Source organism: Nelumbo nucifera, chromosome 6, assembly GCF_055504915.1.
Source record: "Nelumbo nucifera cultivar China Antique chromosome 6, China Antique-T2T, whole genome shotgun sequence".
Lineage (NCBI taxonomy): Eukaryota > Viridiplantae > Streptophyta > Magnoliopsida > Proteales > Nelumbonaceae > Nelumbo > Nelumbo nucifera.
The window spans coordinates 9,950,652-9,977,223 of record NC_142654.1 but is presented as its reverse complement, the minus strand read 5'-3'; the positions used below and the strand labels follow the sequence as shown (position 1 = coordinate 9,977,223).

The 26,572-nt window shown below is 38.8% G+C and overlaps 3 protein-coding genes across 4 annotated transcripts in view; 1 reads left to right on the top strand and 2 right to left on the bottom strand.

The window, feature by feature from the left end:
• Positions 1–1,097: 1,097 nt before the first annotated feature.
• Positions 1,098–3,128, bottom strand: LOC104587365 (uncharacterized). Its single transcript, XM_010244950.3, has 2 exons — positions 2,815–3,128; positions 1,098–2,690 (listed from the first exon to the last, which is right to left on the bottom strand). Exon 2 carries the CDS (start codon positions 2,669–2,671, stop codon positions 1,181–1,183), a length of 1,491 nt encoding a protein of 496 aa, XP_010243252.1. The 5' UTR covers positions 2,672–2,690; positions 2,815–3,128; the 3' UTR covers positions 1,098–1,180.
• Positions 3,129–5,618: 2,490 nt separating this feature from the next.
• On the top strand, positions 5,619–7,235 carry LOC104587358 (3-oxoacyl-acyl-carrier synthase-like protein (Protein of unknown function DUF455)). Its single transcript, XM_010244937.3, has 4 exons — positions 5,619–6,005; positions 6,084–6,203; positions 6,290–6,520; positions 6,605–7,235. The coding sequence occupies exons 1-4, from the start codon at positions 5,778–5,780 to the stop codon at positions 7,058–7,060; spliced, it is 1,035 nt and encodes a 344-aa protein (XP_010243239.1). The 5' UTR covers positions 5,619–5,777; the 3' UTR covers positions 7,061–7,235.
• A 3,076-nt stretch (positions 7,236–10,311) lies between these two features.
• Positions 10,312–26,572, bottom strand: part of LTA3 (Dihydrolipoamide acetyltransferase, long form protein) — a 32,517-nt gene continuing 16,256 nt past the window's right edge. Inside the window, exons 12-24 of one of the 2 annotated variants that reach the window (XR_016077868.1) lie at positions 25,601–25,670; positions 25,028–25,426; positions 21,450–21,510; positions 21,327–21,371; positions 21,150–21,233; positions 20,219–20,295; positions 20,057–20,119; positions 16,935–17,005; positions 16,770–16,830; positions 12,066–12,150; positions 11,465–11,525; positions 11,288–11,368; positions 10,312–10,773 (exon numbers count right to left, since the gene is read on the bottom strand). Coding sequence is in view for 1 of the 2 variants with exons in the window: in XM_010244919.3 (XP_010243221.1) it covers positions 10,715–10,773; positions 11,288–11,368; positions 11,465–11,525; positions 16,770–16,830; positions 16,935–17,005; positions 20,057–20,119; positions 20,219–20,295; positions 21,150–21,233; positions 21,327–21,371; positions 21,450–21,510; positions 25,028–25,426; positions 25,601–25,670 (1,132 nt within the window). In the remaining variant the exon portion in view is untranslated. The remainder of the gene's footprint in view (positions 10,774–11,287; positions 11,369–11,464; positions 11,526–12,065; positions 12,151–16,769; positions 16,831–16,934; positions 17,006–20,056; positions 20,120–20,218; positions 20,296–21,149; positions 21,234–21,326; positions 21,372–21,449; positions 21,511–25,027; positions 25,427–25,600; positions 25,671–26,572) is intronic. The other variant, XM_010244919.3, reaches the window with a different exon arrangement.

The following is a 26,572-nucleotide window of genomic DNA, read 5'->3' as shown; positions in this document are numbered from 1 at the left end:
GCATCATCTGTGAACAGAAACACTGAAACATGTTTTAAATGTTATAATGGTTTTTTCTGATTATCACTCCTCGTACAGGAATCCAGGCACTGTGGATGCCAACAAACAGAACTCTTTTGGTGTCTCTTTCTTTTGAAAAGCTGATGGAGCAAGCTTTTTTTATCACAATTACAGAAAATCATGTTAAATGCACTCTGGGTTATTTAAAATAGATTCAAGGGTGGGTTTGAAAGGGTTCTGTTGTTGGATGACTCAGCATGAATGGGAGGTTTTCATCACTAACTTGGATTGTTGAGCAAGTTGGTCAGTTTAAAAATGGGTGATTTTTTAATGAAACGGTTTCTTCTGATTTGTAAAATGAAAAAATTAAACAGATTTCCCATTTTCACTGATATGGGTGGGCAGAAAAAAAAAAAAAAAAAAACAACAAAACCATCTAAGTACTAAAAATCAGCATATTTGGACTAATTTTGACCATCCAATTTGTGAGAACTTGTGATTTTAAAAGATTGCTTTGGCCTCCTGGTGAATAATGAATACATCTTATTTATACTTGTGTCAGCTGCAGTCTGGCAGAGAAAAAAATAAATTAGAACGGATGGATCAGATCATCACCAGATGGGACTATTCCTGTTTTACACGAAATAATCTAGAATAAAATCCTGGCCAGTGCATAAGAAGGGAATCCGGAGCCAAAGTATCCAACTATCCAAGCGTGGCTTTTGAGTATTCCTGTATGTCTATGTCGTTTAGCCCTTTATTCAAATCTTGAGTACATAAAGGCTCTGAGTTGTGGCTCAGGTGCCCTTTGTATGTTTCTCACTCAGTTTCTGTCCTTTTTAATCCTTTATCTTTTTCTGTGCACCATTCCAAGATTTTTCATGGAGTTATGTGATAAGGTGACTGTTTTTTCTTTCTGCAAGAGATTTTAAGGGAACAGTTATCACAACAAGATGCAAGTTGCATTACACTGGGAAAGTTTCACTGAAACATTGTGGAAACAAAACCCACAATTGAGATTGATGTAACAAATTAGGCCAAGAGGAGTGGGACTGAGGTTCAGAGTTGAGATTTGAGAGAGATATTTACAGAGAAAGTTGCTCAAAAAGCCATTACATAAATCCAATTTATTCAACAAATCCAATCTATTCAAGTCTAGACTAATATATGTTTATACAATTTAAGTAGATTGATCGGGCCTCTTGTTTGAGGAGTGTTGTTGCTGTTGTTGTTGTTGATTCTGATGAAGATTGATCAGTTCCAGCTCCTTCTGGCGAAGGAGAAGAACCATTCTTTCATTCTCAAGCCTCATTCTCTCGTTGTCAAGCTTCAGTCTCTCCATCTCTCTCTCCTTCTTCCCACTGAACTTGATCCATTTGAACCGCTGCTTCTCCAGCTCAACTGCTTGACATTGATAGCTCACCCTCTGTTCCTCCAACTGCACCGACTTGGTCCTCATCCACTCTCTCTGCTCCCATGGGCTCTTCGCCCCATCCTGAAGCACATTCATCATCTCACTGTTCAACTGCTGTATCAATGGCGGAGTCGAAGACATCCCTCTCCTCTTCCTCTTCCTTTTCCTCGAACCCAATTTCTCGTTGTCTTCCTCTTCCTCACGTCCACCCCCTCCTTCTGCTCCTCCATGCTCACTACTATGGCCCCTTCCACCATTTTCCATAGATTCCTCGTCGTCATCGTCGTCGTCATCGTCGTCATCGTCGTCGTCATCGTCGTCGTCGCAATCCTCCTCCTCTTCACGGCCGCTTCCAGTCCTCATCTTTAACCCCTCGGTCTCCCCCCTGCTTAAGCCCTTCGAATTGCTAATAACAGAAGGACCTTCGGACGAATGGAAGCAATGCTGTTGCTGCTGATGATTTGCCGACTCTGCCGCCACCTCCGACGGATGGTGGCCACCGCCAGCTCCACCTCCCAGACCACCACCGCCACAGCTGTTGTGGTAGGCGCACATCTCCCTGAAGAAGAGATGCTTAGAATTGAGAAGCTTCCGGACCTCATCCTTCGTCTTAGGCGAGAGCTGTTCCATTGTGTCCAGCAAGCTCTGATTCTCCACAACCTTGCAAGCCGTACCTCTTCCCAGGATATCTGTAACTCTCTTATACCTCTTGTTTAGGTCATTAAATTTGTCCTCGCACTGCTGCGGAGACACATAGAAACCCTTCTCCATCATGGCCCTGGACACCGATTTCCACTTGCCTTTCTTCTGCAGGAGCCCGCCGGGCTTCTTTTTGCCGGCGCCGGAGGGGTCGTTGCCTTCGGAGCCACCGTCGTCGCCGATGTAGAAGACCACCATGATGAGAAGCCTCACCATGTTATCCGTCCACTTCATTCTCTGCCACGGAGACATCCTCTTCTTCCCGTCTGCTCCACCGTCCTCCCCCGCGAATCCCTGCTCCTCCTCGTCGCTCAATGACGGTTGCTGCGGCTTCGCTTTGGTGGCATAAGGAGGGTATACATGCTGCTTCACAGACTGAGACTGCGAGTGATGATCGGCGTCTTGACCTGCAAATGACACCATTTGGGGGTGCTGCTGCTGGTGGTGGTGTTGGTGAGGATGGTGCTGTTGCTGCGCTTGGTGCAGAGGCATCTCCAGTCCAAGCATCCCAGGAGACAGACCGGAGATCATTCCTCCCGCCATACCATTAACCTCCATATCAAAGATCAAATCACTCCTACAAAGATAAAACAAAGGAGCTCAAGCAACCAAAAGCAAAAAGCTTTCTCCTTTTAGTTTCTTTTTCTTCGTTTAAAAAGATGATCTGAAAAAATAAAGCAGAACCCAATAACCAAATCTACCTAAAAGACCCGGCAATGGAGGATTGTGATTGGGGTATTGAAATATCAGTCAGGACAACTCAAGTGCATGAAGATCATCTCCTGGGGGGGGGGTTGTTCTTCAGCTGCACCGCCCAGAATTGCAGACCATCTTTCATTTAGGTTAACTCCTTAGGATTGAATGGTGTTTGAGCTTATATAAGAGCTTACATTTCATTCAAACCAATCCTAAAGCCGGATAAAATGCAGAAACAGTGAATCTAGAGAGAGAAAAGCTAGACGTAGAAAACATACAGAGGGTGGAGCAGCTGGTTTTAGGAGAGGAGGTTTTGTGTGGGCTGATAGAAACGTAAGTGCCCACGGTTTTAGGCCGGTATGAGAAATCCACAGGATTCCGCAAAAACCTCTCCGCGTCATTGAGTTTTGACCTCCGAAGTTTCGAATAGAATCATTAAAATCATTAACGTCATCCCAACAAAAATCTCAAATTTGGGCTCACATCAGATCAGACCATCGGGAAAAAATCTTACCCAATTCAGCTCTCAAGGGTGAGACCCACTGCCTAGATTTAGACGGTCTGGATTGATCGAATCTCCACCCACGTGGCACAAATAGGGACAGGTCTCTCCTCTCTCTCGTCTTAAAACCATTTTTTAAATTAAACTTCATTGGATGGTGGGCCTCAACGAATCTGGATCCTCAAATCAAATTCTACATAAACCAGATCTAAAGGTCTAAGGGCGATTAATTAATTAAAGCAAAACTGGTTTAATCGGTTGAAAGGAAGTTGACGTTGACCAAGCTCTCTCTGATTAACAAACTATTTAAGCACATCCGATGGGTGGGCTTTGGTGGGTTATGATGCAAAGAGATGGCCCACAGAATGGATGAGATAAAAGCTGCAGAGTGCTGATTGGAGGCCCATGGCATAATGATGTCAACATTTCTTGTCATCATGTTGTTGTTGCTGCTCAGCTGCTCCCTTTTCCGCAATTATTATCACAAAAGGACAAAATGTAATCTGAGGTTTTGTCTAAATCCACGGGATTAATGGGGGGGGGGGGTGTTTAGCTCTTGTCCTTTTGTGCTTTAGGGCCTCCGTGTCGCTCACTTCTCCAATCCAACTTCGGCCCATTAACGTAACCTTCTAGCTTTTTGGTTGGGTTGCTTTAGCTTAACTCTGCTTTTGGAAAAGCCATTAAAAAAAAAAAAAAAAAAGCTTTGTTGGATGGGGGCCACGACAACGTGAAAGCCCTCCCCAGCCAGGCCAGACGGCCGCAATATAGGCAATACTTTGTTTTATTTTGTGTAAATAACTGAGATTGGGCTTTTGAGCCCATAGAACTCAAGTTGTCACGTTTTGGTATTCGGTGGACTGGAGCCCACTTTGGTGGTATTTGGATCCTCTACCGAAATTGGAGGATTGTGGCCTTGTGGGCCATTATGCTACGTCACATTAGCCTGATATACGGGCCCCACAGTATTATGGGTGGCGATGTAGAGAATTCCACCTCATTTTGATATATTTTCAATTAAAAATGTTTGAAGTAAAAATTTGTGATATATCTATATGTAAGTATGTGTATAATAATATTAAATATATGCATGCGCAAAAAAAATATAAATAAGCTTTTAAATATTTTGAAAATATGAAATTAGAATTTTCTTAGTTTTATCTCACTTCGTTTTTCATTCTTAGGTGTTAAGTGCCATGGTGTGAATTTAATATTTTTATATTAGTTTTTTGGATGTAAAATTTACATTATCAGTAAACGCAAATGAGATATTAAGTACAGATTTTGTATCAGATAGGAATGCAAATCATAATTACAAATAAATAAAAGCAAAACTGAATCTGATAAAATTTCGGATTTTTACAAAAGAAATCAGTTCCAAAGAAATGTTTGCACCATCCTTAATTGCCAAATTGGAAAATGGGATTTAATTTTTTTTATAAGTTGCCTTTTGTTGGATTTTGATCCTTCTTGTTTGGTTCACTATCTGATCCTTTTTAATGTACTTCTGGTTTGATCATCTGATCTGGTCAAAATCTATCAATGGTACTAAAACAAAAGAGAAAAAAAAAAAAAGAAAAATGCAACAATATTTTACATGCAAATTGCTCGTCTATAAAGTATTAAAACAATTTGTTATTTGCCTATCATACAAAGTGGTCAGTATGACAGGCACCAAACCCACTAAATGTAGAAAAAGAGATGAAGATAAGAAGGATCCTCAATATCCATGTTGCAAAAGGTTTTATATGCAAATATTTCAAAACACTTATCATTTTAATTGCATTCTCATTCAATATGCCTATCAGGGTGTTTGGTTCCATGGGTAAACACTACCACTTAGGCGCCACTTCAGCAGTTCTCCTCTCTTATTATTTCGTACGCATCAATAATAGCAAAAATGGACTTTGATTTTTGTGTACATCTATTATTTGGGGAAATTATTTTTTAAAACTTTCATAAATGATTAGATTGTTACAGTGATATAGAGCTTAGTGACACGTAGTTGTCATAAACGATTGTAATTATTATCTTTTTCGATTTTTTTAATAAATAAAGTACAAACGTTAAAAAAAAAACATAAATGAAACAAAATACATTATTTTTATGCCTATAGTACATATGGTCATATGCCAAGAACCTAGACCAAGTTGGCCTAGGCCCAAATTATAACCCTTGTTACAGGAGTTACGTCTGAGGGATCCTTACTCACCCCTACTTTGGGATCTGCTACCCACTAATTGTTTTCACATTCATAACCGCATAGCACCACCACCGTATATTGGGAACATCTCTCCATCAATGATAAGTGAGGCAGTTGTCATGTCTCGTGGGTAGCAGATGCGAGCTCTACTTTGGAAGGATGGCTGTGGTTGAGGTATTAGAACTATTATTAGTAGAATGTAGATGCAATTTTGGGTACGAAGGGGAGCTTTGAAGGTGTGAGTGGAGAGAGTAGGAAAAAAGATTATGACGAGCCCCACGAGCTTAAGCCGGCACTATGGTATTATTCCTGATCCTGGACGGACTGAGACCTTGGTGGAAGCGGCACTACGAGTCCTGAACACGGCCGATCCAGTCGAGAAGGCCCGTGTAGGAGAGTCCATGGCCACGAAATGGCTCCGGGGCGTCATCACCCAACCCTACCAACCTTCCCTGGATTTCCATGTCCCCGATCGACCCGCCAGGCTTTCCAATGTAAGTTCACCGACGCACACATATTAACACGATTCCTCTCCTTGATCTGTTCGATGAAATGTCGTAATGAACATGCAGGTCAAGCTGGTTTCGCCTAGTCTCATGCCGAAGCTGGGAAAAGCGGGGAGCCTGCAAAGCAGACAAGCCATCCTTCACAGTCTCGTCCACACGGAGAGTTGGGCCATCGACCTCTCTTGGGTACCACAGACCTGTTCGTTTTTTTCTATCAGATAAAAGAGGAAGCCGTTGTGTTTTGTTGATTCGAGTTTTTCATCCTGATGCAGGATATCATAGCTCGTTTCGGTAAACAGGAGGCGATGCCGAGGGAATTCTTCACGGATTTCGTGAAGGTGGCTCAGGACGAAGGGCGGCACTTCACCCTCCTCGCGGCACGTCTGGAAGAGCTGGGTTCTTTCTACGGAGCATTACCAGCTCATGATGGTCTCTGGGACTCGGCTACCGCTACTTCTGAGAGCTTGCTGGCGCGCCTAGCAATCGAGCACTGCGTCCATGAGGTACAAGAAGATGGCTTCTCCTTGCATATGTTTAGCATTCATCGTTGAACGCGTCTAATATCAAACGGTTGAGTGAAATTACAGGCAAGAGGACTCGACGTGCTGCCCACGACCATATCCCGTTTCCGGAACGGAGGCGACGATCGTACAGCAGATTTACTAGAGACTGTGGTGTACCCAGAAGAGATTACACATTGTGCAGCTGGAGTAAAGTGGTTCAAATATCTCTGCTTGAGATCAACAAAGCCAGCATCTTTGGATGGTGACTGCTTCAGACGGGGAGACAGTGAAGACAGAGAAAGAGAAAACACGACAGAGGAGGAAGAGCGAGCAGTCGATGGTAGAGGAAACAAAGATGGAACAGAAACAGCAGGTGGGGAAGGTGATGATGATGAGAGGGAGGTGATGGAGACCTTTCATGCGACAGTAAGAAGGTACTTCAGGGGTCCACTTAAGCCTCCTTTTAACGAGCAAGCCAGGAAAACTGCCGGATTTGGCCCTCGTTGGTATGAACCTCTCGCTGTCAAGGAATCCAATTGAGGTCTGAGCCTGAGAATAACAGATTTTTGTTCGTTTCTTTTTCCTTTGAAGTCCCATTTCAATTGGGGTAATTTCGTTTGTGTGAGATAACACTGATACTAATATAGCCTCCGTGAGGCCATATCTATTAAAGCTTAAAGGGTCTTGTTTGTAGTAGGGAATCACCCAATTGGACAAATGAACTCAAAGTTTTGACTTCTGAAAAGTTTAAATTTATCCTTAAAAAATGGGGCAAATTTTTTATATTACTCTTATGATTTAGTTAATTAATTAACTTCACCCTTACTCTGTTAAAGAAAAAATAAACAAATTATTTTATCCATTATTCTCTTTCAAAATTTCAAAATAAAACATTAATCGATTCAAACCTATGTGGTTCGACAGCATCAACAGACATTATCGTCTTTGCAGTTGCCGCCGATTATATTCATCAAGTAGAGAACGAAATCATGTCCTTGAATATGAACGGATGAATCTTTGATGCTCCAATTCCTCCCTGACGATCTAAGGGGGGGAGAAACAGGGGAAAGAGTAACGGGGTTGAGTCATTCTTTTGTTACATGCATACAGCTAAAAGGAGATCGGAAGTGAGATCACAACGGAGGGATTTCGGGGTCCAATGGACGGAGGTGACGAAGGGGGGGCAAGGGCGACAGGGGGGGTAGAAGGAGAAGGAGCAGGCACGTCCACTAACCGCTAAACCGCTGTAGATGATGAAATCCCGTTCTCCCAAGTGGGTATTGCACGAACAAATCGATTCTTTTCTTTTGATAAGCATTGATTCTTTGCTTTTATTTCTTTTTTAATCATTAAGCATTATTGGTCAATTGTTTTGGGATATCATAGTCGAACCCTTTGTTAAATTCTTTCTGGTTTTTGTGTTGACATATCTTTTTTGGGTTTAAACCCTGAACCCCAATTTTTGGCCAATATGTGATGTAATAAGCTATGGCAGGCCTCTTTTCTAGTGGAGCAACTCACAGACTCACGTCTACGCTCTTGTGACTTATCTCTCCGATCAAGGTCACCAACTCACAGACTCACGTCTACGCTCTTGTGACTTATCTCTCCGATCAAGGTCACCAACTCACAGACTCACGTCTAAGCTGTCATATGTCACCAAGTGTTGCGGAAAATTAAAGGCAGGAGAGGTATTAGATAATTGTCAAAACTCAAAAAACTTAAGAATACTATAACATAATATATAAACAGTAAAGATAAAATTAATCAATTAGTTAAATCATAAAAATAATTGCGACTGGTTTTTCTGTTGAATCACTTGGGTCAACGGTTTGACCGGATTTTAATATTTTGGATATACTCAAGCCGGCCAAAGGCTCGGTAAAAAACCAGTCTGACCGACTCATCTGATCCGATTTTCCAAACATTAGTTTGATTGTACTCTGATTGGGACACATTCTGCTTCATCTTTTCATGGACACAATCATTACAGCTCAGGCAATGCTAGGTGTCCTATGTCACAAAGGCGTGTGCATGAGAAATGACCCAAAAATAGAACCCATTGAGAATTATATTGTCAAATTATAACTCTATTAATGGACACAATTGTAATTAAAAAAATATCGCATGATTTTCTAATTGGAGGCAATTTCTAATTAATGAATGGAACAATACCATATGAAGTTTTGATCGATTGAGTAAGGGTGGCAATTTTCCCGTCTCTGACGGGTACCTGGGCTCCCCGACATGATGGGGGGCTACCTTGGCGGTAGGGCTGTTCACGGGTTGGGTTGGGTTGGTTTATTATGGTTTTTTCAACCGACCCAACCTGGTCAGGTTACCTGACATAGAAATCAAAATCGGCCCAGTGTTAAGCAAAGCCAACCTGGTCGGTTTGAGTCGGGTTGGGTCGGTTTCAGTTCTAAGTTCATCTCTGTGATAAAATCTTGCTAATTTTAAAAACAGTCATAAATTGAACATCATTTCAGCCATCTCCTATGATAAAATTTAAATGAAAAGTTAATCACAAAAGTTGTTCATTTCACTAATCCAAAGTTTCTTGCAACCATTCAAAAACTAGGTGGCCTAATGGGCTTTGGAACTTCATGTTTGAACTAGGAACTAAGTCGGTTCAGTTCGGATCGGTTTCGGTTTTCTTGTGTGAAAACCAAAACCGACCCAAATCATCAGTTTAGGAATTTGCACAACCCAAAACCAACCCGTGCTGATGAAAACCCAGCCGACTCGGGTTGGGTCAGCCCGGGTTGGTCGGTTTGGTTGGGTTGGGCCTTCTTATGAACAACCCTACTTGGCGGGGTCGGGGTCGGGGATGGGGCTACCCTTGAATCCTCAATCGGGTTTGGGGACAGGGATGGGAATGCAATCCCCGCCTCAACCCGTCCTCAATTAATAAATATATAATATTTATATTATATTATTATTCATTTATTTTAAAGATTAAAACTTAAAAAACACAAACACTCGACAAAGGTTAGTGTCTTCGACAGACAAATAGAGAACTCTGAACCGTGAACCATAATTAGTCTTCTTCCTTCGTCTTTGTCACCGATTCATCAACCGCCGTCACTATTTCCACTCGCTCGTCGAACGTGCATTGTTGCCGACTACCAGTCTACCACTCGAGTCTCGACAAAAGAAAGAGATATTCAAAGAAGAAAGAACTGAAACTCAGTCTCAGCCTCTCAAACTACCAATCTATCATCGCCGACCGCCGTCGCTGTCGCCTGTCAAACTCTCTCTCTTGTCATTGGCCTCAACTCTCAACAGTCCTCTCTCTCTTTCTCTCTCACTGTCTTAGTCTCTCTCTTTCTCTCTTTCTCTCAATCTCTCAATCTCAATCTCTGATACTGGCAACGCCATTTTTGCTTTGTTAATGGCTAAATCCTCGGGGATTTGGGTCTCCGATGGAGAATTCATCCCCGTTGGAGTTGGAGATGGAGAGGAATTTCTTTCCCCGATGGGGGTCGGGGAAAGGGATGGGGAATGTTCCATTCCTACGATTGAGGCTTTAATAGATCTCCAAGATATACAAGTTCGGTTCTAGATTTATGAATAAAAAATTCATAGGTTCTTATAATTATATTTTCTTCTGTCATTTGAAATTCATATGCTGACCTTGATGATAGATATACAGCAATGATTGCAATGATTTTTCATGACAAAAGTAATTTTAAAAATTACGGGTTGATTTTCCCCAACCTTAAAATCATTCTCTATTTTCAAAGAGTGGACTCTGTTTTTCAGAAAAGCCTGAGATTACAATGCTCTGGTTTTCAGAAAAGCAATTTATCAATGCAAAATAAAATTTTGCTCTTACAAGTTATAACAAGCAATTTATCAATGCTTTATTTCCATGCCTCTTGCAACTGTCCTCACTAAGAGGAAGTGGAGCCGCACATAAAGTGTCATACACGGGAAAATCCCAGCTCAATCTGATACCAGATCAATTCCACTATCCATTTAGGAAAGGAAGCGGATCTTATCCAATAAATAACAAAATTCTGATAATGGGGGTTGTACAATGAAATGCAAATCAAGTACTCAGGCCTTGGATTTCCCAGGGGACTCAAAAGCTTTGCATTCTGAAACTACACCAACTAAGCTGAATATATGCCATCCAATGGTAGACCCGTCTGATATCTCATAAATTTACTTGGTGTGTTACTCATATTATCATAACATGAGCCTTCGAATATCACTGAAGTTCAATTTGAGAGCTGAAATGAATGCACCTGCACATGAAATAGCAATAACTTAAATGGGATGACACATGTGGAAAGAGATTGAATTTTATTATGGTCCTTCAATGAATCAATCCTTATAATCAGTAATCAGACTAACAGTTAATCTTCAAAAAATGAGGTCCAGATTAACAATTGAGACCATATGCACGGTGCAGCATAGGGGTAATTGTTTGGTGCAATTGTAAAATCTTGGGCTGATAACCATGAGTGCATGACAATGCAGGTTTGACTCTGAGAGCAGCCACTTTGCTCAAGAAATGCCAGTCCATATCCCGAGTCCAGATCACCCCCTCCCAAAGCCCTGGATAACTAGGACCACCATTGGCTAACAGCCCTTTTATATGCAAGCATGAAGGATACAAAGGGACTGTCTCTTCTCAAACACATTATCTTTTATTTTTTCTAGGAAAGAGGGCTACACCTGAAAACTTTAATAACAAAAAGTGAAGTAAACAAAATTTCAGCATGTAGAAAATAACTCTAAGTTTTCTTCTACACATACTTCCAACATTTCCATCAAAAACACGATGATCTGTTGACAATGTTAAGCTCATTTTTGTCACAACGGCAGGTTGTTCTTGTCCTGGAACAGTATACACATAATTTCATGTAAGTCATTCAGTAATATCAATGTTATGCAAAACAATAATGATAATAATTTGAGAAGTAAACATCTTACCATTGGCATCAACCACAGGTTCAACAACCTCATTACCTCTACCCACAGCCAGAATGCAGGCCTGCAAGGAAGAAATAAATGCTGTTATGTGACCTTTTCTTTTAGCAGAATGCTGGCCTGACAGGGTTGTTTGCATATTTGCATGACAAACCAATAAAAATGACAATGTTGCAAAATGGGGCCAGATAACCAATTATTTGCTTCCTAATATTTAAAATAAATGAAAGGGAGAACTGTTCTTATTGTTTCAAGGAGGTGGTGACATAAAAGTCATCCAAGAGAGAGAGAGAGAGAGAGAGAGATCAGTTACAAAGACGCCTTTGGCTAGGCTAAGGCTATAGTACATATTATATTTAATATATGTATACGTATATAGATACATATGTGCACATACACACACATACATGTATAAAATATACAACATAATATAAATAAAACATATATAGATGTAATACATAAATGTATTGTGGGCTGGACCAGCTATGTATGGAGAAGAGTGTTGGGCAGTCAAGAAACAACATATCCAAAAAATGATTGTAGCAGAAATGCATATGAGATGGGATGAGTGGAAAAACCAGAAAGGATAGGGTAGAAAATGAACCTGGGAGTAGCTCTAATAGGTAATAAAATGATAGAAGATAGACTTAGATTGTTTGCTCGCATACATAGAAGACCACCTACAGCATCTGTAAGAAGAAGCAATCTGTGACAAGTTGAAGGGGCTAGAATGGCTAGAGGCAGACAAAAAAAACATGGGTCAAAGTGGTAGGAAATGATTTAAGTGCCTATAATTTAACAATGGATACGGCATTAAGCAAGACAGAATAGCAAAAAAAAAAAAAAAAAGATCCATGTAGCTAATGCAATATAGTTTCGACAAGGCTTAGATGATGATGATGATGATTACAGGTTGGGCCAGGTAAGAAATAATCATTCCTAACCAATAGCAGAATTGGAGATGTTATACATACAAGCATTTTATTAATATGTATATAACAATAAGCATTTTATTAATGATCAATCAAAAAGAACTATCAAAAGATACAACATAGAAGTTTCCCACAAAGAGGAGCAAGATGCAGCCTCAAAAACAAAGCAGAATTACAATTGAGCCCAAAATAATTGATCCCTATGCACCCCTTGCTTAGCTAGGTCTGCCAGCCCATTCTCCGATCTCCTTTCCCAATGAACACTAACTGTTATGTTGGAGGTTAGCCACTTGAATCTTCTCATCACCCCCCTAAAGGACCAAGCTACAGTATCCAACTCCTTCAGCCACCCAATTACAGGTTTAGAATCACCTTCAATTAGCAATCTCCCATAGTTCAGCTCTGTAGCAATCTGTGCTCCCTGTAGAACTGCTTGGGTGTCCACATTAACCGCACCACCACTCCAATTAGACCAGCGAATAGGGCAAAGGCAACAATCTGACCCTCTGCATTTCTGAAAACTCCTCCAATACCAGAAGGCCCAGGATTAACAAACCAGAGATGTTAAATATTATGAAGGGATTTACTATTTTCATTTCTTTTATGGTTTTAATGTTTTCTTTTTTATCTGTTTCCAAGACTTTTTTTCATTACTAGTAAATATGCATGTGCATTGCAATATATTTTTTTTTATCAGCCAGATAAAATTCCTTCATTAAAGTCTGAGATAAGATACAAGTGTTTTTAGTTCAGTAGCCCAAAATACATCAGAATACAGCTTGCCCCCAATGCTTAGGTTTGTCAGCCCCCTTCTTTACCACTAATAGATTACAGCATTGCCCAAAATAAGGTAGATCTATCATCTCCCTGTTTTGCTAGGGCTTGCAAACCCATTTGCTGTCCTTTTAATCCTGCCAAAATTAGTGTTCAAGCTCTTTGCAAGAAAGTAAATTTCCCTAAATGCAAATCTGTAATTCCAAGGGGCTGAATTGGTTTTCTTAGCCCAAGAAATAACCGATAAAGAGTCTCCTATTTCCAGCTCTCTAATTCCTAGCTGTACTGCTAGTTTCAGTCCTTGTAAAGAGCCATTATCTCAGCCTTAACCGAGTCTCCAAATCCAATTGGTCCTGAGAACAAAGCCACTACAACTCCTAAGACTCCTATGTGCATTACAGTATTTCATTGTCCTTGTCAGAACCCCAGACCACTTATCTGCCAAAAAAAGTTGACTTAGTCAACAACCTAATGACCTGACCAATTGAACCGCTGAACCTTTTGGCCTTGTCAATGGATCACAAGTTAGACATCAATCCTCTTTTTTTCTGTTTTTATTTTTGGAATTTTATCCATTTCCATTATTAACAACAATAGTTCCCATTTATTACCCATATTTTTGTTTAATATGATGAATATATAATATTAGAGACATGCCCAATTTTTCTACAAATTTTATGAAAAAAAATTATCTTTTTCTACCTTTTTATTGAATTTATGGCATCACGGGTTGACTTACTGACCTAGATGGTTGAAGTTGACCAGCCAGTCAGAGGGTAATGCAGTTCCACTCGGTTTTTAAAACATTGTTTTTTATCAATGTTTTCTACTTGCAGTCAAATAAACTGGTTAGACTTGGGGCTGTCAATGGACTCCGAAAGTTCAATACCCAACTCAACTTTGAATTTGATTATGCCAAATTTGGATGTCAGAACTTGCATCCGATTAATAATCAAATCGGATGCAGATTTAACCCCATCCAATCCAATTAAAATCCGAGTCCGGTAAAAATTATTTTATGTATATATGTAGTATAGTCATGTATATATGTATATATATATATATATCTATATATATATATATATATCTATATATATATATATATATATATATATATATATATATATCTATATATATATATATATATATATATATTATGAACAACTATATAAAGTTTATAAATGATAAATAACTATATAAAGTTTATATCTTCTGCCCTTACGATAGAGGACCTAATTTAGAAATAGGGGTATTTCAGTCAAGGAAAAGTCCAGAAACATTTAAGGTTTATTCCGACTTTATATAGTAGTATAGATATGGGATATATGGATTCTCAATATCAGATTTTCTTTTCGAATAGTAATTAGTAAATGCAAAAATATAGAGGGATACATACATACACAGACATGAGGGAGAGGGGGGCTATGAGAAGGAGACGAAAGGGCTTTCATTTGACCAATGATTTCCTTCAAAAAGAAAACCTAACCAAATCCATCTGAATGAGGAGATTGGAGACCTTGGTATCAACTTTCCACCTATAATGGGTTGTTAGACAGTGTATGCCCTTAGCTCCAATCAGATTGATGTACATATCCATTTATTGTAAATGAATAAAAGTACATAATTGATTCATGTTATACTTGGTGTCTTTCTGTGTAATTACCCTTAAACTAGACACTTATGAGACTCGTATTAATTTAGAATGTTCACATCCGTTGGATAGATCTGGGGAGGTTTTTCCTGCCAAGGCTGACACTAATGTGCTGCCAAGTCGTTTGGGGTAGCTTGTCTCAGCTGTCAGGATTAGACCCGAAGCACATGTAGTGTGTGTTTACTTGAAACACTGAACTCGGACCATTTTCCAGTTATGCCCTGGACCTTGGAGACTAGTGGGCAAAACTGGAAAGTTACACCTAACCCCTAGACTCGATTATGGTACTGCACTGAGTGTCAGATTAGACTGTCTTTGATATGCCAATCAGTGAGATCCTTCGGGGGTCAAAACCTGGGTATGCTGGGGCAGTCTGAGAATTCACTTGAGTGGATGATCATAGTGACAGGATCAGCCCCTTTGTCAGACAAAGTAAATGATCAGGGACTGCACTCTCTCTAATGAAAACCAAAACTGCCGGCAGTCGATTTCAACCGTGTTTGAGATTTGTTTTGCAAAATATATTTATATGAATATATATATATATATATATATATATATATATATATATATTATGTGTTATGAAAAGGTTTGCAAAAGGTTTTAATTCACAGGATCCATCCGAGCAAAGAGTGCAACACTATACCTTGCAGCCGAGGGAGAGGTCCTCTCTTGTCGGGCAGTGTTTGATCATTAAGGGTTGAGAGGTTAAGTGTAAGACCATTTAGGGCTATTATACCTGATGGGCTAATCTCACTTAAGACCATTGTCCTTGGGCCTTCATAAGATGGTTGGACTCAAGGACCATTTAGTGTAAATGTTGGGCCCATTAATATTGATGGACTCAAGGGTTCACTGTGCTTAGCAGTGAATTCGGCCAGGCTTTGTCACAGAAGCTAGGTTGAACCCATATGGCCTTTGTGATGTCAATGTTAGGGTCCCACGCCATACAAAGAGAGACAAGTTAGCCAACAACTAATAAGGGACGTGAGCCACCTCCCTAGTGGGCCTAAAGCTCAAAGATTAATCGGATTAATCATCATGGGCAAATTTAGGTAAGGATATGGGTTTGGATCAGCAGATAAGGATAAGAAGATAAGTCTTATCTACTTAAAGAGTACAGATCCAAATAAAGATTTGGATCAGGAAGCTCCTAATTGGATTAGGAGTAAAGCTCTTTAAGCTATATAAATAGAAGAGGGCAAACTGCTCCAGGTTTACACACTGCTCTCAGTTCTCCCTCTCTCCTTCTGCTCTTGCCACCCTAACCCTAATTCGACCTCCATTCTTTCTGATAGAGATCAGTTTTGATTCTGATTTTTTGCAAGAAAAATCAGATCTAATTTCGTGCTCACCTCCCTTGCTTGATCAAAGTTGTTGGATTGCAGTTCTTGTTGAAGGATTGCATTGTTGAACCTGCTTCATCTCAAGCTATGCCATCTTCAGTGGAAGTGGGTTTTGGTACCCTCTTTGGGCGTGAACACCTACTTTGGGAGCTACACGTGTAGATTCCGTATCAGGTATTGCTCTCTCTTTCTTTTGATTTCAGATCTGATCCAATTTGGATCAAGAACGATCCTTGAAAAATGAAGTTTTTCTAAAACTGGGAATACGACTCCCGGAAGGGAGAAAAGAAATTTTTGAAATTTTGCCCAGCCATCTTGCATGGTTCGGCCTTCCATATGATGGATTTCCCTTTCCTTCAATGGGATAATTAGGAGCGAAGGTTTGTTTCTACTGAATGAAAAAGCCTAAGGATATCCAGTGTCCACATTCAAGGAATGGATTTTGACATTGTCCATCTGGAAAAGGCTTGATAAATTGATTTGAACTAGGTCTTTAATAAGTTGCTGATTTGTTCATAGATTTATGATGCATTGATGGAAGCAATGTGTGTGTTTGTCTGTGTGTGTGTGTGTGTGTGTGTGAGAGAGAGAGAGAGAGAGAGTACCTGTGGGGGGTTTATAATTGCACAGAAACGGTCCACGGGAAACATTCCCAGATTTGAGATGCTGCATAAAGTTTGAAAGCAAATAATGTATTTAATGCCATATCACAATATAAAATTAATAAGTCACAACTATTAGAGTCTTTCAAACCAATCTAGTAACTTCACCTAAAGGTCCCTCCTTGAAATTCATGAGGGGCAAGCTTGCCTGCTCTTGCCTTCTCAGCCAATTCTTTGACCTGAAATATGAAACAGCAAAAGGATTAGCAAGATACCAAAAATGAAAAATCATTTCCTGCTGCTATTCCTACAATATAAACTAATTTAATAAATGGAAGAATGTTTCATCCTCACTATCTACTAAGGACCCATAGGAAAAGGTGATTCTACAAGGGCCGAGTTGTTAGTGGTTTTACAAGGACTAAGAATGGGAAGATCAGGGAATATTGCAACTTGAGACAATCTCAACTTGGGTTCTGAGATTAGAAAACTGTCTAGCAGAAAAATGAAGATCGGGGAATGTGGCAGTATAGATATTTGTAAGGGAAGCTAGACCTTTGTCTAGGCAGTATCAGACAACCTTCACTTTGGTTCTGAGATTGGAAAACTGTCTGGCAGATGTCTTGTCTAGACAAGGATTGCAGGGTACCCCCTTTGTACATTATCATTCTTTCATTAAAATCAATAAAATCTAGATTGTTGCCAATAAAAAAAAAGGACTAAGAGTGTGGGTAAACCCTATAGTGGTGGAAAGAGACTCCAAAGTGGTATGTCATGGATTAAGAACTGTTAGTGTCGACTAAATAAGGGTAGAATAGTCATTTGGGTTTTATTAATATGGTGATGTGTCTTTTAGCTAGTGCTGATGTGTCCGAACTTAAATAGGGGCATAAAAGACATTTGCTATTTATTTTAGTAAACTATATATCCTGGCTGACCTAAGAAAGAATTTGAACTATTCTCTTCTCTTGGGTTCGAACAGGTTTCTTCTTCGGTTTCTCCTTCCCTTCTTCTCTCCCTCTCTCTCTTACTTCTCTTTTAAATCAAGTTCAGATCTGAAACTAACGAATATAAATAATCACAAGAACAATATAGGGGGGATCCAGGAAATATAATCATATTGAGAGGTGAGCACCTGGCCAAGGAAACAAGGGCAACTTTCAAGTGGGTTCATAGATCATCCAATGGGTTGGCTAGACAAGGGGCAGATAGAAATCAGTTGTATCGAGGGAATTGTCTCCCAAGGAGTTCGCTTGTAGGGAATTGCCTCCCAAGGAGTTCGCTTGTAAAATTAAATGTAAAAGATGTTATAGGGGGTAGGGAGATGGGGGTAATTTATCAAAGAGGGGTACTTGGTGGTATTCATCAAAATTCATGGGGTGCTTTGATTGGTCAAAGCTCTTCTGCTACCATGCCTTTCCGGTATCATAGATTTTCCCTTCCTAAAAATATCATTTTTCAAGAATTCATTCCCCTTCTTCATTAATGATTTTCTTTTTCTAGAAAAAAAAAAAAAAAAAAAAAAAAACTTTGATTCCTACAAATCCACATTCCGCAATGGTTCAAGCAGTATTTTACTGATTGTTGATTTTTATGTATTTTGATTTCTCAATAAAAGTCGTACGATTAATTAGGATATCAATGTTCTAAAAGTGCAAGGGAATTTTTTACACCCAATGCACAAGATGCGGCATCGACGTGCACCTTTTGGAAGCAAGGTGCATTTTTTTTTTCAAAAAGACAAAAGAGTTAAACTAAATAAAACTAAAAAATAAAAATATATTAATTCATAAAAAATGCATACTTGAACTTTAAAAGAAATTAAGTGCCCGTTGGGGAGGGCTTTTGCACAGTAGCTCCTCACGTTTGGGCCCCACATGAAAAACGCAGAAGCTATGTTTGGTAAAAATCTGGAACGCGGGCATGCACGTTCCAAATGCCATTTTTATGACTGTTGAGCGAAGCTACTCCAAGTAGCTTATCTGGAACACACACACACTCAACCATCGCCGCTTCTCAATCAGAACACAGAAGCCCTCCCAAATGGAGAAAATTCATGGGAGGTTTTGATTGGTCAAAGCTCTTCCGATATCGTGTCTTTCCAGCATCACTTTCAATTTGTTTATTTCTCTCTAATTGCATTACTTCATGTGGCTAATGGGATGTTAAACATCTTACATTCCTAGCTCTACAAGATCAGTCCCCTGCCTCCGTACAGGTCCCTTGAGGCAAGCCCAAACAAGTTCATGCAAGGGTCATAATTTCTTTGGCCTGTATATAAAGAGATGTTTTGTGATTTTAGAATTAGGGTATTTGAAAAGTCTTTCTTTTTATTTATTCGAAAGTTAATAAACCGTTACTAATTGACAAATAGTATTTAAAAATAATTTAGAAGTTGAAAAACCATTACAAAAATGTGAATTACCAACCTGAACTGAGACACAAAGCACACCAAGCATGTTCCGTTTCACAGGGGCCATGCCTGAGATGAGGCAAGGTACATACCTTGAAATGCACCACACCTATGTGCCTATGCACCTAAGCATGCCTTTCAAATCACTTTAGGATATGCATTATAAAAATCATAAAAGTAAATTACCATGAGACTGAGGTTCTAAAAAACATGCCTGTGAACTTCATAAATTGATTTTGCTTGCAACTTAAAATAATTGATTATTCTCATATAAATGAAACATGGTTGTAAAGGTGACGCTTAGGAGACAAGGTGCCCTTGGAAGCTTGCCTTGCCTAATCACCAAGCAGTTTTGTTTGTTGTGTTGTAAAATACTTTTATATTCTTAATTTTTTTAGATTATAATTATAAAATAGACATTATTAAACTAAAATACTCATTTTGTGCTTTTATATACTAATTTCTTTTTATTATTTTCTTCTTATTCTTTTCCTATAACAAAAAAGGGGTTCAACCCCTATATTTTTTTTTATTTTCTTTTCTTTTTTTCTTTTTCTTCTCATGAATATGTTGATTTTCTATACTTCAACATGAAGTCTATACTTTTCTTATGAAAATTATGGATATCATTAAGGAAATATGGTTATGAAACCTAGGGAACTACCCTAGGATATATGTTTTAGTTAAAAGAATCCATCGCCTAGGCCTGGTTCAGTGCACGACATGATCATTAAAATGTATTAGTTGAAATAAAACAACAAACAATCGAAGATATGCTCATATATGGTTGGAGATAAGACCTTGAACAGAGTCATCATGTTAATCATTATTTAGACATAATCATAAAAAAATAATCATTTAGACATCCTACAATTACCTCTAAGGAGATTGCCGATATAGTCTTTTGATCTGCATTTCTCACAATTGGAGTCATCAAGCCCTGCAATTCAGCAAAGAAAACATATAAAGGTGGATATAAGCTCTTAACTTATCAAAAAAATAATTATAAGCTCTTAGACTATATTTTACAGGCATATACCTTCTCAGTTGCAACTGCTATAGATATGTCAACAGAATCACATAAAATGACCTCTCCTTTGTCAGCATTCCAGTAAGCTGCCAAGAATCCCAAAATGACAAACTTGGGTTAAATTCTTAAGCATAAAGCAGGTGTTATTCCAAGTACAAAACAACAAGATTAACAACTGGAGAAACAAGATTAAGTTAGTAACACAACTTTTTGATCACACAAAAGAAATTAGGTAAAATTGAGAAAAATATGAAGATAAAGATGAAACAAGGATGACAAGATTGTCAGTACCAATCCAAGCCCTCAATTTGAATCTTAAAACCAAAGAAAAAAAGGAGAATTATTTGTATCTTTCAACCTCTCAAGAAAAAGAAACTGCTTTTGGAATTCATAAAATTTATAACACTTAATTTTTTATAATACTTAATTCTTAGAAAGGGAAATTAACTTTACACCACTATCCTACTAATACAATTTTATGGCCATACCTCCAACATCAAAAGAATTTACATCCCTAGAGTGTTCTTCAAGATGTAGCCAAAGAAAGAGGAAGCTATATTAAGGAAGGAACCTAAGAAATTGTCAATCCAACCTTCACTGTTCAATAAAGTTTTTTTTAAAGCCATTGTTCAACAAAGTTGGGCAATCAAAATTCCAATCCTAGAGACAGAAGTTGATACATGGTGTCTCTTGGATTTGCATGTATATACCATGAGGAATGGCCTTGTTGCAAGAAGAAACCTCAGTACAACACAAAGAAAGAAAATATTTATATGAAAAAGCGTAAACCTTTCGAAAAGGAAAATGACAAGAAGCAAGAACAGCAATGCTTCAACAATTGATTAACTTGTGCATTCAACGAGCACTTTCCAACACCTAGAAAACCATGTCTTTAGTAATCTTCTACAGAGAAGCCTAACTTATTGGAGGAATGTCTTACCATTTGCCTGGGGTACATTTTTCAGTGCAACTGCAACAGCTTTGATGACTATGTCATTTACTGAAACTTTAACATCATGCTGCTCTGCATGATAAATAAGACATTGGAGTGATATTAATCCAATTGCCCGATAAGAAGAAATCAAGAAAACAAGAAATAGACCTTTAAGATCCATACCTTTAAGTTCCTTTCTAAAAGCTAGAAGAGGATCCAGTGTGACATCTGATAGAAACCATAGCACATTTTAATCATTGAAGTTGACAATAATACAAGTACTCTGATCTAGGAAAGTGGTCAAACCTGAAGATAAATATAAATGTGGTGTACTTTGTTTTGATTCCAACAACCGTCTTGCAATAACCTGCAAAAACAACAATGTGTCACAATATCATTCAAAATGTGTTTGCAACATATACAAAATAAGTATTGCATTTAGATGCCCCTGTGCATGCAAAAACAGGGGCTAAACAAAGTAAGTTTTGTTCTATGTTTCTAATTATGAATTGAACTTTTAGAACTAAGTGTGGAAACCAAGCAATTTGTTAGTAGAGTAGCACAACTAAACCCAAACATAGGACTTCATTCCTATTTAAAGGTTTAACTTAGTGATACCAAATAAGTTTATGCAGCTTCTTGGTACATTAAGCCTAACAAGTCCACTTGAGCCCAATTGAGCAACCCAAACCTGACTTGGGCCTGAGCCCAACCCAACCATGTCAACTTTCAACTTGGGTTTGATTAGGTATGGCAACAGGGCGGGTTCGAGGCGGGGACCATACTCCTTGCCCCCAACCTCGACTTTGAAACAAATCCTCATCCCCAACCCTAATCACTGCCAGGGATAAAAATGTCCCTCCATCCCCGATCCCTGACAGGTACAAGTCCCCCGTGGAGACCCAATTCACCGAAAATTTTAAATTAAAATTATTTTTAGAAAATAGATTTACTTAAAATAAGGAATTTTTTTTAAAATAAAAAAATACTTTAAATATATATTGATATATAATATAAATAATATTATATGTGTATATATTTAATATATATAATCAGGGTTGGGGTATAGCTTTAGTCAAAATGCTCTCATGTTTCAACCAAAACTCAGAATACTAATGCTCTAAATTTAATATGGACCATAGAAAAACCTCAGCCTCTCATTTCATGGGAGCTGAGATCATAAAGTGGGACACCATATCATAAAGTGGCACACATGCCAATACAAGGGGGTGCGGTCATAATTCATTCCCATAATATATGATTTTCACATACTAGCATTTGCCATTTAATATTTCAGTCAACCAATTAAACTTACCTAGGTTTGACTAAAACCATGCATTACAGGTGTCTCTTACACCAATATTCAAAAATAAAGTAAAAGTTCCTATAGGATGGTCTGAATGACAAGAAAAAAAAGAAATATACTGTCCAGTTCACTGGGGTAGAGTAACTTCTTCAAAAGAGAACAGAATTTGGGTATCAAGCCAGTGGATGTGATGAATAAAGCTAGTTAAGTGGTTATGGAGGTTCAGAAATGAATCTAATTCTTTATGAAGGCAGGCTATCCAAGCAAATTCTGTGAAGCCAGAGGATGTGATGTACTCTATTGTTTGAGTTTGTGGAAGGGTATCCTTAAGCATTCCAATCATTTTCAGAAATTTATCTCCTATACAGTAAGTAATGACAGATGAGCCTTATTCTGGAAAGGTGGTGTGGGAGTAAACTCTTGATGAGGCATTTCTGGGGCAGTTTCAGTTTGCATACAACAAAAACAAAACTGTGTTAGCCTTTATCACGTGGAACGTCTACATGCTTTGTGCCTTTGCTTTGGAGTTGGATTAGCATCTTCTTATTCATTGTAGTTTTTCTTCCTCAATTAAGCAGCACTTTGTGAAGTTGTTCGGGCATACATGGGTAGTCCCTGCCTCCCTGGTGACCTGTTTTGCTTAATAAATTTGTGTCCTGTCAAAGGATTCAGCAAGAGGGGGAGCATCCCATGGAACTTAACTCCTTTCACCATATATTGGGGATTGTGAAAAGAGAGGAAGAGAAGATTTTTTTAAAGAAAGAAGCTCGAGGTTCAGCAGCTGATTAGGCATAATTGATAAGTTCATCTTGGCAACAACCTCTGTGTGTCTGCAGGGGTAAGGCTGCACATATCTGTCCCTCCCCAGACTGTGCATTGGTGGAAGCCTCATGCCTTGGGCTGCCCATTACTTAAGGCTGCAACTTGGGTCGGGTTGGCCCTAACCCAACCCGAAAAAATTGGGTTGGGTTGGGTCGGGTCGGGTTGATGTTCGGGTTAGGGTTAGGGTTGAAATTCATGAACCCGACTTTACTTCGGGTTGGGTTAGGGTTGACCCCTTAGCAAACCCGACCCAACCCGAACCCGACTCTATAGTACATGTCATATATAAATATATGTTATATGTAATATATAGCATACATTGATTTGCTTAGATGCATGATGTTTGTATAGCCCCCACCACATAGTATCATGTATTTCTTTTAAGATAATCACTTCACTTAATCCTAATCAGAAAGACTAAAACCTTAATAATATTATTTTATGTTTTTTTGAAAATTTTATTCTTCATCTCCTCTATGTTGTTTGCCGCCCAAGAAAGATTTATCGTAAGCCATAACTCATAATAAACTATAGTTATTTCTAACACTTGTTTTTCTAAATTGTGTACCAAAAAAACAAAAAAAAAAAAAAACGTCAACAAGCAAATACTAATGAAACATAGGTTTAATATATGTAGTGAAAGTTGAGTTAAGATCTAAAATCAAAAAATTTATGAGGTTTTAAGGGATGGGAAGAAGGTTGGGTTGGGCCCAACCCAACCCGAAATTGACTTTGGGTTGGGTTAGGGTTAGGGTAGGGTTGGTCGGGTTGGGTTAGGGTTACGGTTGTGGTTGAACTTAGGGTTGGGCTAGGGTTGGCCTCAACCCGACCTAACCCGGCCCGACTTGCAGCCCTACCATTACTTCATAGGCTACTATCCATTAACAGACTCAATTTTCTGATTTTGCAGGGGCTCTATCATTTCTGAGTAGTAGGTTCTGTGAAGGACAGGTTCCTTCCCATTGTACTGGGCTCTTGCCTTCTCTTCATCTCTTTAATAAAATTTCGTTAACTATCAAAAATGTATTTCAAAACTATTAATAATAACAAAGAAACAGAAAATTACATAGTAAATATTAGGAAATATTTTTATTCTTAGAACTACATGTAGAATGCATTTCTCAATAGCCATACCTTTGAAAGGAGAAGTCATCCCCTGGAATCAGTGATTGGTGGAAGCCACTGCTTTGGTGGCCCTCCATGCTTAAGAACTTTGGAGGTTTATGGAAGCCACTGCTTTGCAGGCTTCATGTCTTACAGAATTCAAAGGAATCTCTTTCATTTGAAGACATGTACAGGACTACAGGGTTGTCAGTATCTCATGCTAGGTATTTAACTTAACTTAACTAAGCTTTATCCCAACTGTATTGGGGTCAGCTACATGAATCCTTTTCTTCCATTCTGCTCTGTTCAGTGCCATGTCCATGCTATAGGTATTTATAGCCATGTAACTCATACCTTTCAATGGGAAATAACAATACAACCATTTATTACTCATTGACAAAAAAAAAAAAAAGCTTAGCAATATTTTTCTGATCTAGCAGCAGTAAGTTCAGATCAGAACATGGAGGCCTCTGATAGCGTCTTTGTACCTCCTATTTTGGTATTGACTATTATCTTTCCAAATGCAGGGAGCAATGCATACTTAATCACATAATGAACATGCAATTTGCATATCAACTAAATGGAAATTATGGTGAAACTTATCAAATTATTAAAAATTGGAAAATACAACTAAGTAGTTTGGTTAACCTGCCTTGCGAATCTGACTATTAGGCAAGTCTTCATATGTATCTGAATGTTGTAAAGAAGATCGCGACTCTGAAGAAGGTGCTTGAGAAATTTGTGATGGGGTTTGAGGTGATGAAGATGCCTTCTCTTTAGATTTATCTCTTGGAGATCTTGTTCCTGATTTTATTGCAGCTAAAACATCACCTTTCAAAAGTGTACCATGAGGCCCTGATGCCTTCAACGAAGATACATCTAATCCAAATTCAGCAATAAGTAACTTTGCAGATGGGCTTATCCTACTAAACTTTGTTTTCTGTGTCTTTCCATCATTTACTACATCTTTATGATGTGGTTTTTCCTCTTTGGCCCCTGAAGCAATGCTGACAGTATCTGGGAAATTTTTAATATCATCTGAATCTTCAACCTGGCAAACCAGTTCAATTAAGTGCTTGCAACATATTTGCTGCCTTGAATAGTTATAACTCCAATAAAAATTAGAGAGAAAATACATGTTGATAATCTATTCCAATTAAAAGAATAAAAAACATGAACAGGAATGAAAATAATTAACTGATCTATAATAGTTATCACAATTTACCGTTATTGCAATAGGCTGCCCAACATGAACATCCTTTGAGCCTTCAGGCACTAGTATCTTAACCAGGAATCTGCAAAAAGGTTCCACCAGAAATCATGGTAAAAAGATTTTCATGATTGCGTAGCCTAAACATACACCATTTAATTAAATAGTTAGCATTTTTCTCAGTAAAAGCTCCCATAATTATGGTCTACATTTTTGCTGAAAACTCCCAATCTCCCCACAAATTTCCTGTTTAAGAGGCTCCAAAATATCCTCTAGGCATTCCCATAACTATAGAATTTTGACAAATTATCAGTGGTAATTATTTATCAGCAATTATTAGTATATTGTATTTGTAGTATTTGGGAATGCCAAACTTTAACAAAAAGGTAACAAGGCAAAGGAAAAAGTTTTGAGATAACACCCAATTCCCAACATAGAACAAATTTGAAGAACAAACCCACAACAGGAGGTATGGGAGAGGAGAGGAAGTTCAAGCTGGCGGGGAAATGGAGACTGGAATTGTCCATTGAAGCAAAATCTTTCCTGTTTGAGCAGGGAAGGACAAAGGGGAAGGCTCTCTTGAAAATCAGAGAAGGGAGCAGGGCGTCGATTCTCCTACCAGAGGAGGCCTGTGTGTGGTTGAAAGGTTTTGTAGATGGAGCTGTAAATTCCTTTCGGGAAGAAGGTTGGAGAAACTCGATGACCTGTGAGAACAAGAGGTTCGAATCTGTGCTAAAAAGGAATGGAAAAGGGTGGTTCATAATGGTCACCGAACTCTTTGGTATTAACAAAAAGCAAGTGATGTGTATTCCAGAAGGCCTGAAGCGGAGAGGGTGGGCTTCTTTCGCTTCTACTCTTCAGGCTTTTCTCTTGGAGGTCGAAGGTAGAGTAGAAGAAGCCCCTGGCTCGAAGGTTTGTTCTGTGCCCCGCCCAAAGCTTTACCCTGAAGTCTTGGTGTCCAGCTCGTCTGTCCTCCGACGAGCAGCA

Excerpts from the sequence above, each read along its gene's own strand:
- LOC104587365 (XM_010244950.3), bottom strand. The coding sequence starts at position 2,671 with ATGGAGGTTAATGGTATGGCGGGAGGAATGATCTCCGGTCTGTCTCCT.
- LOC104587358 (XM_010244937.3), top strand. The coding sequence starts at position 5,778 with ATGACGAGCCCCACGAGCTTAAGCCGGCACTATGGTATTATTCCTGAT. Across the intron at positions 6,204-6,289 it reads GGGCCATCGACCTCTCTTGG|GATATCATAGCTCGTTTCGG; the intron begins GTACCACAGACC and ends ATCCTGATGCAG. Across the intron at positions 6,521-6,604 it reads TCGAGCACTGCGTCCATGAG|GCAAGAGGACTCGACGTGCT; the intron begins GTACAAGAAGAT and ends GTGAAATTACAG.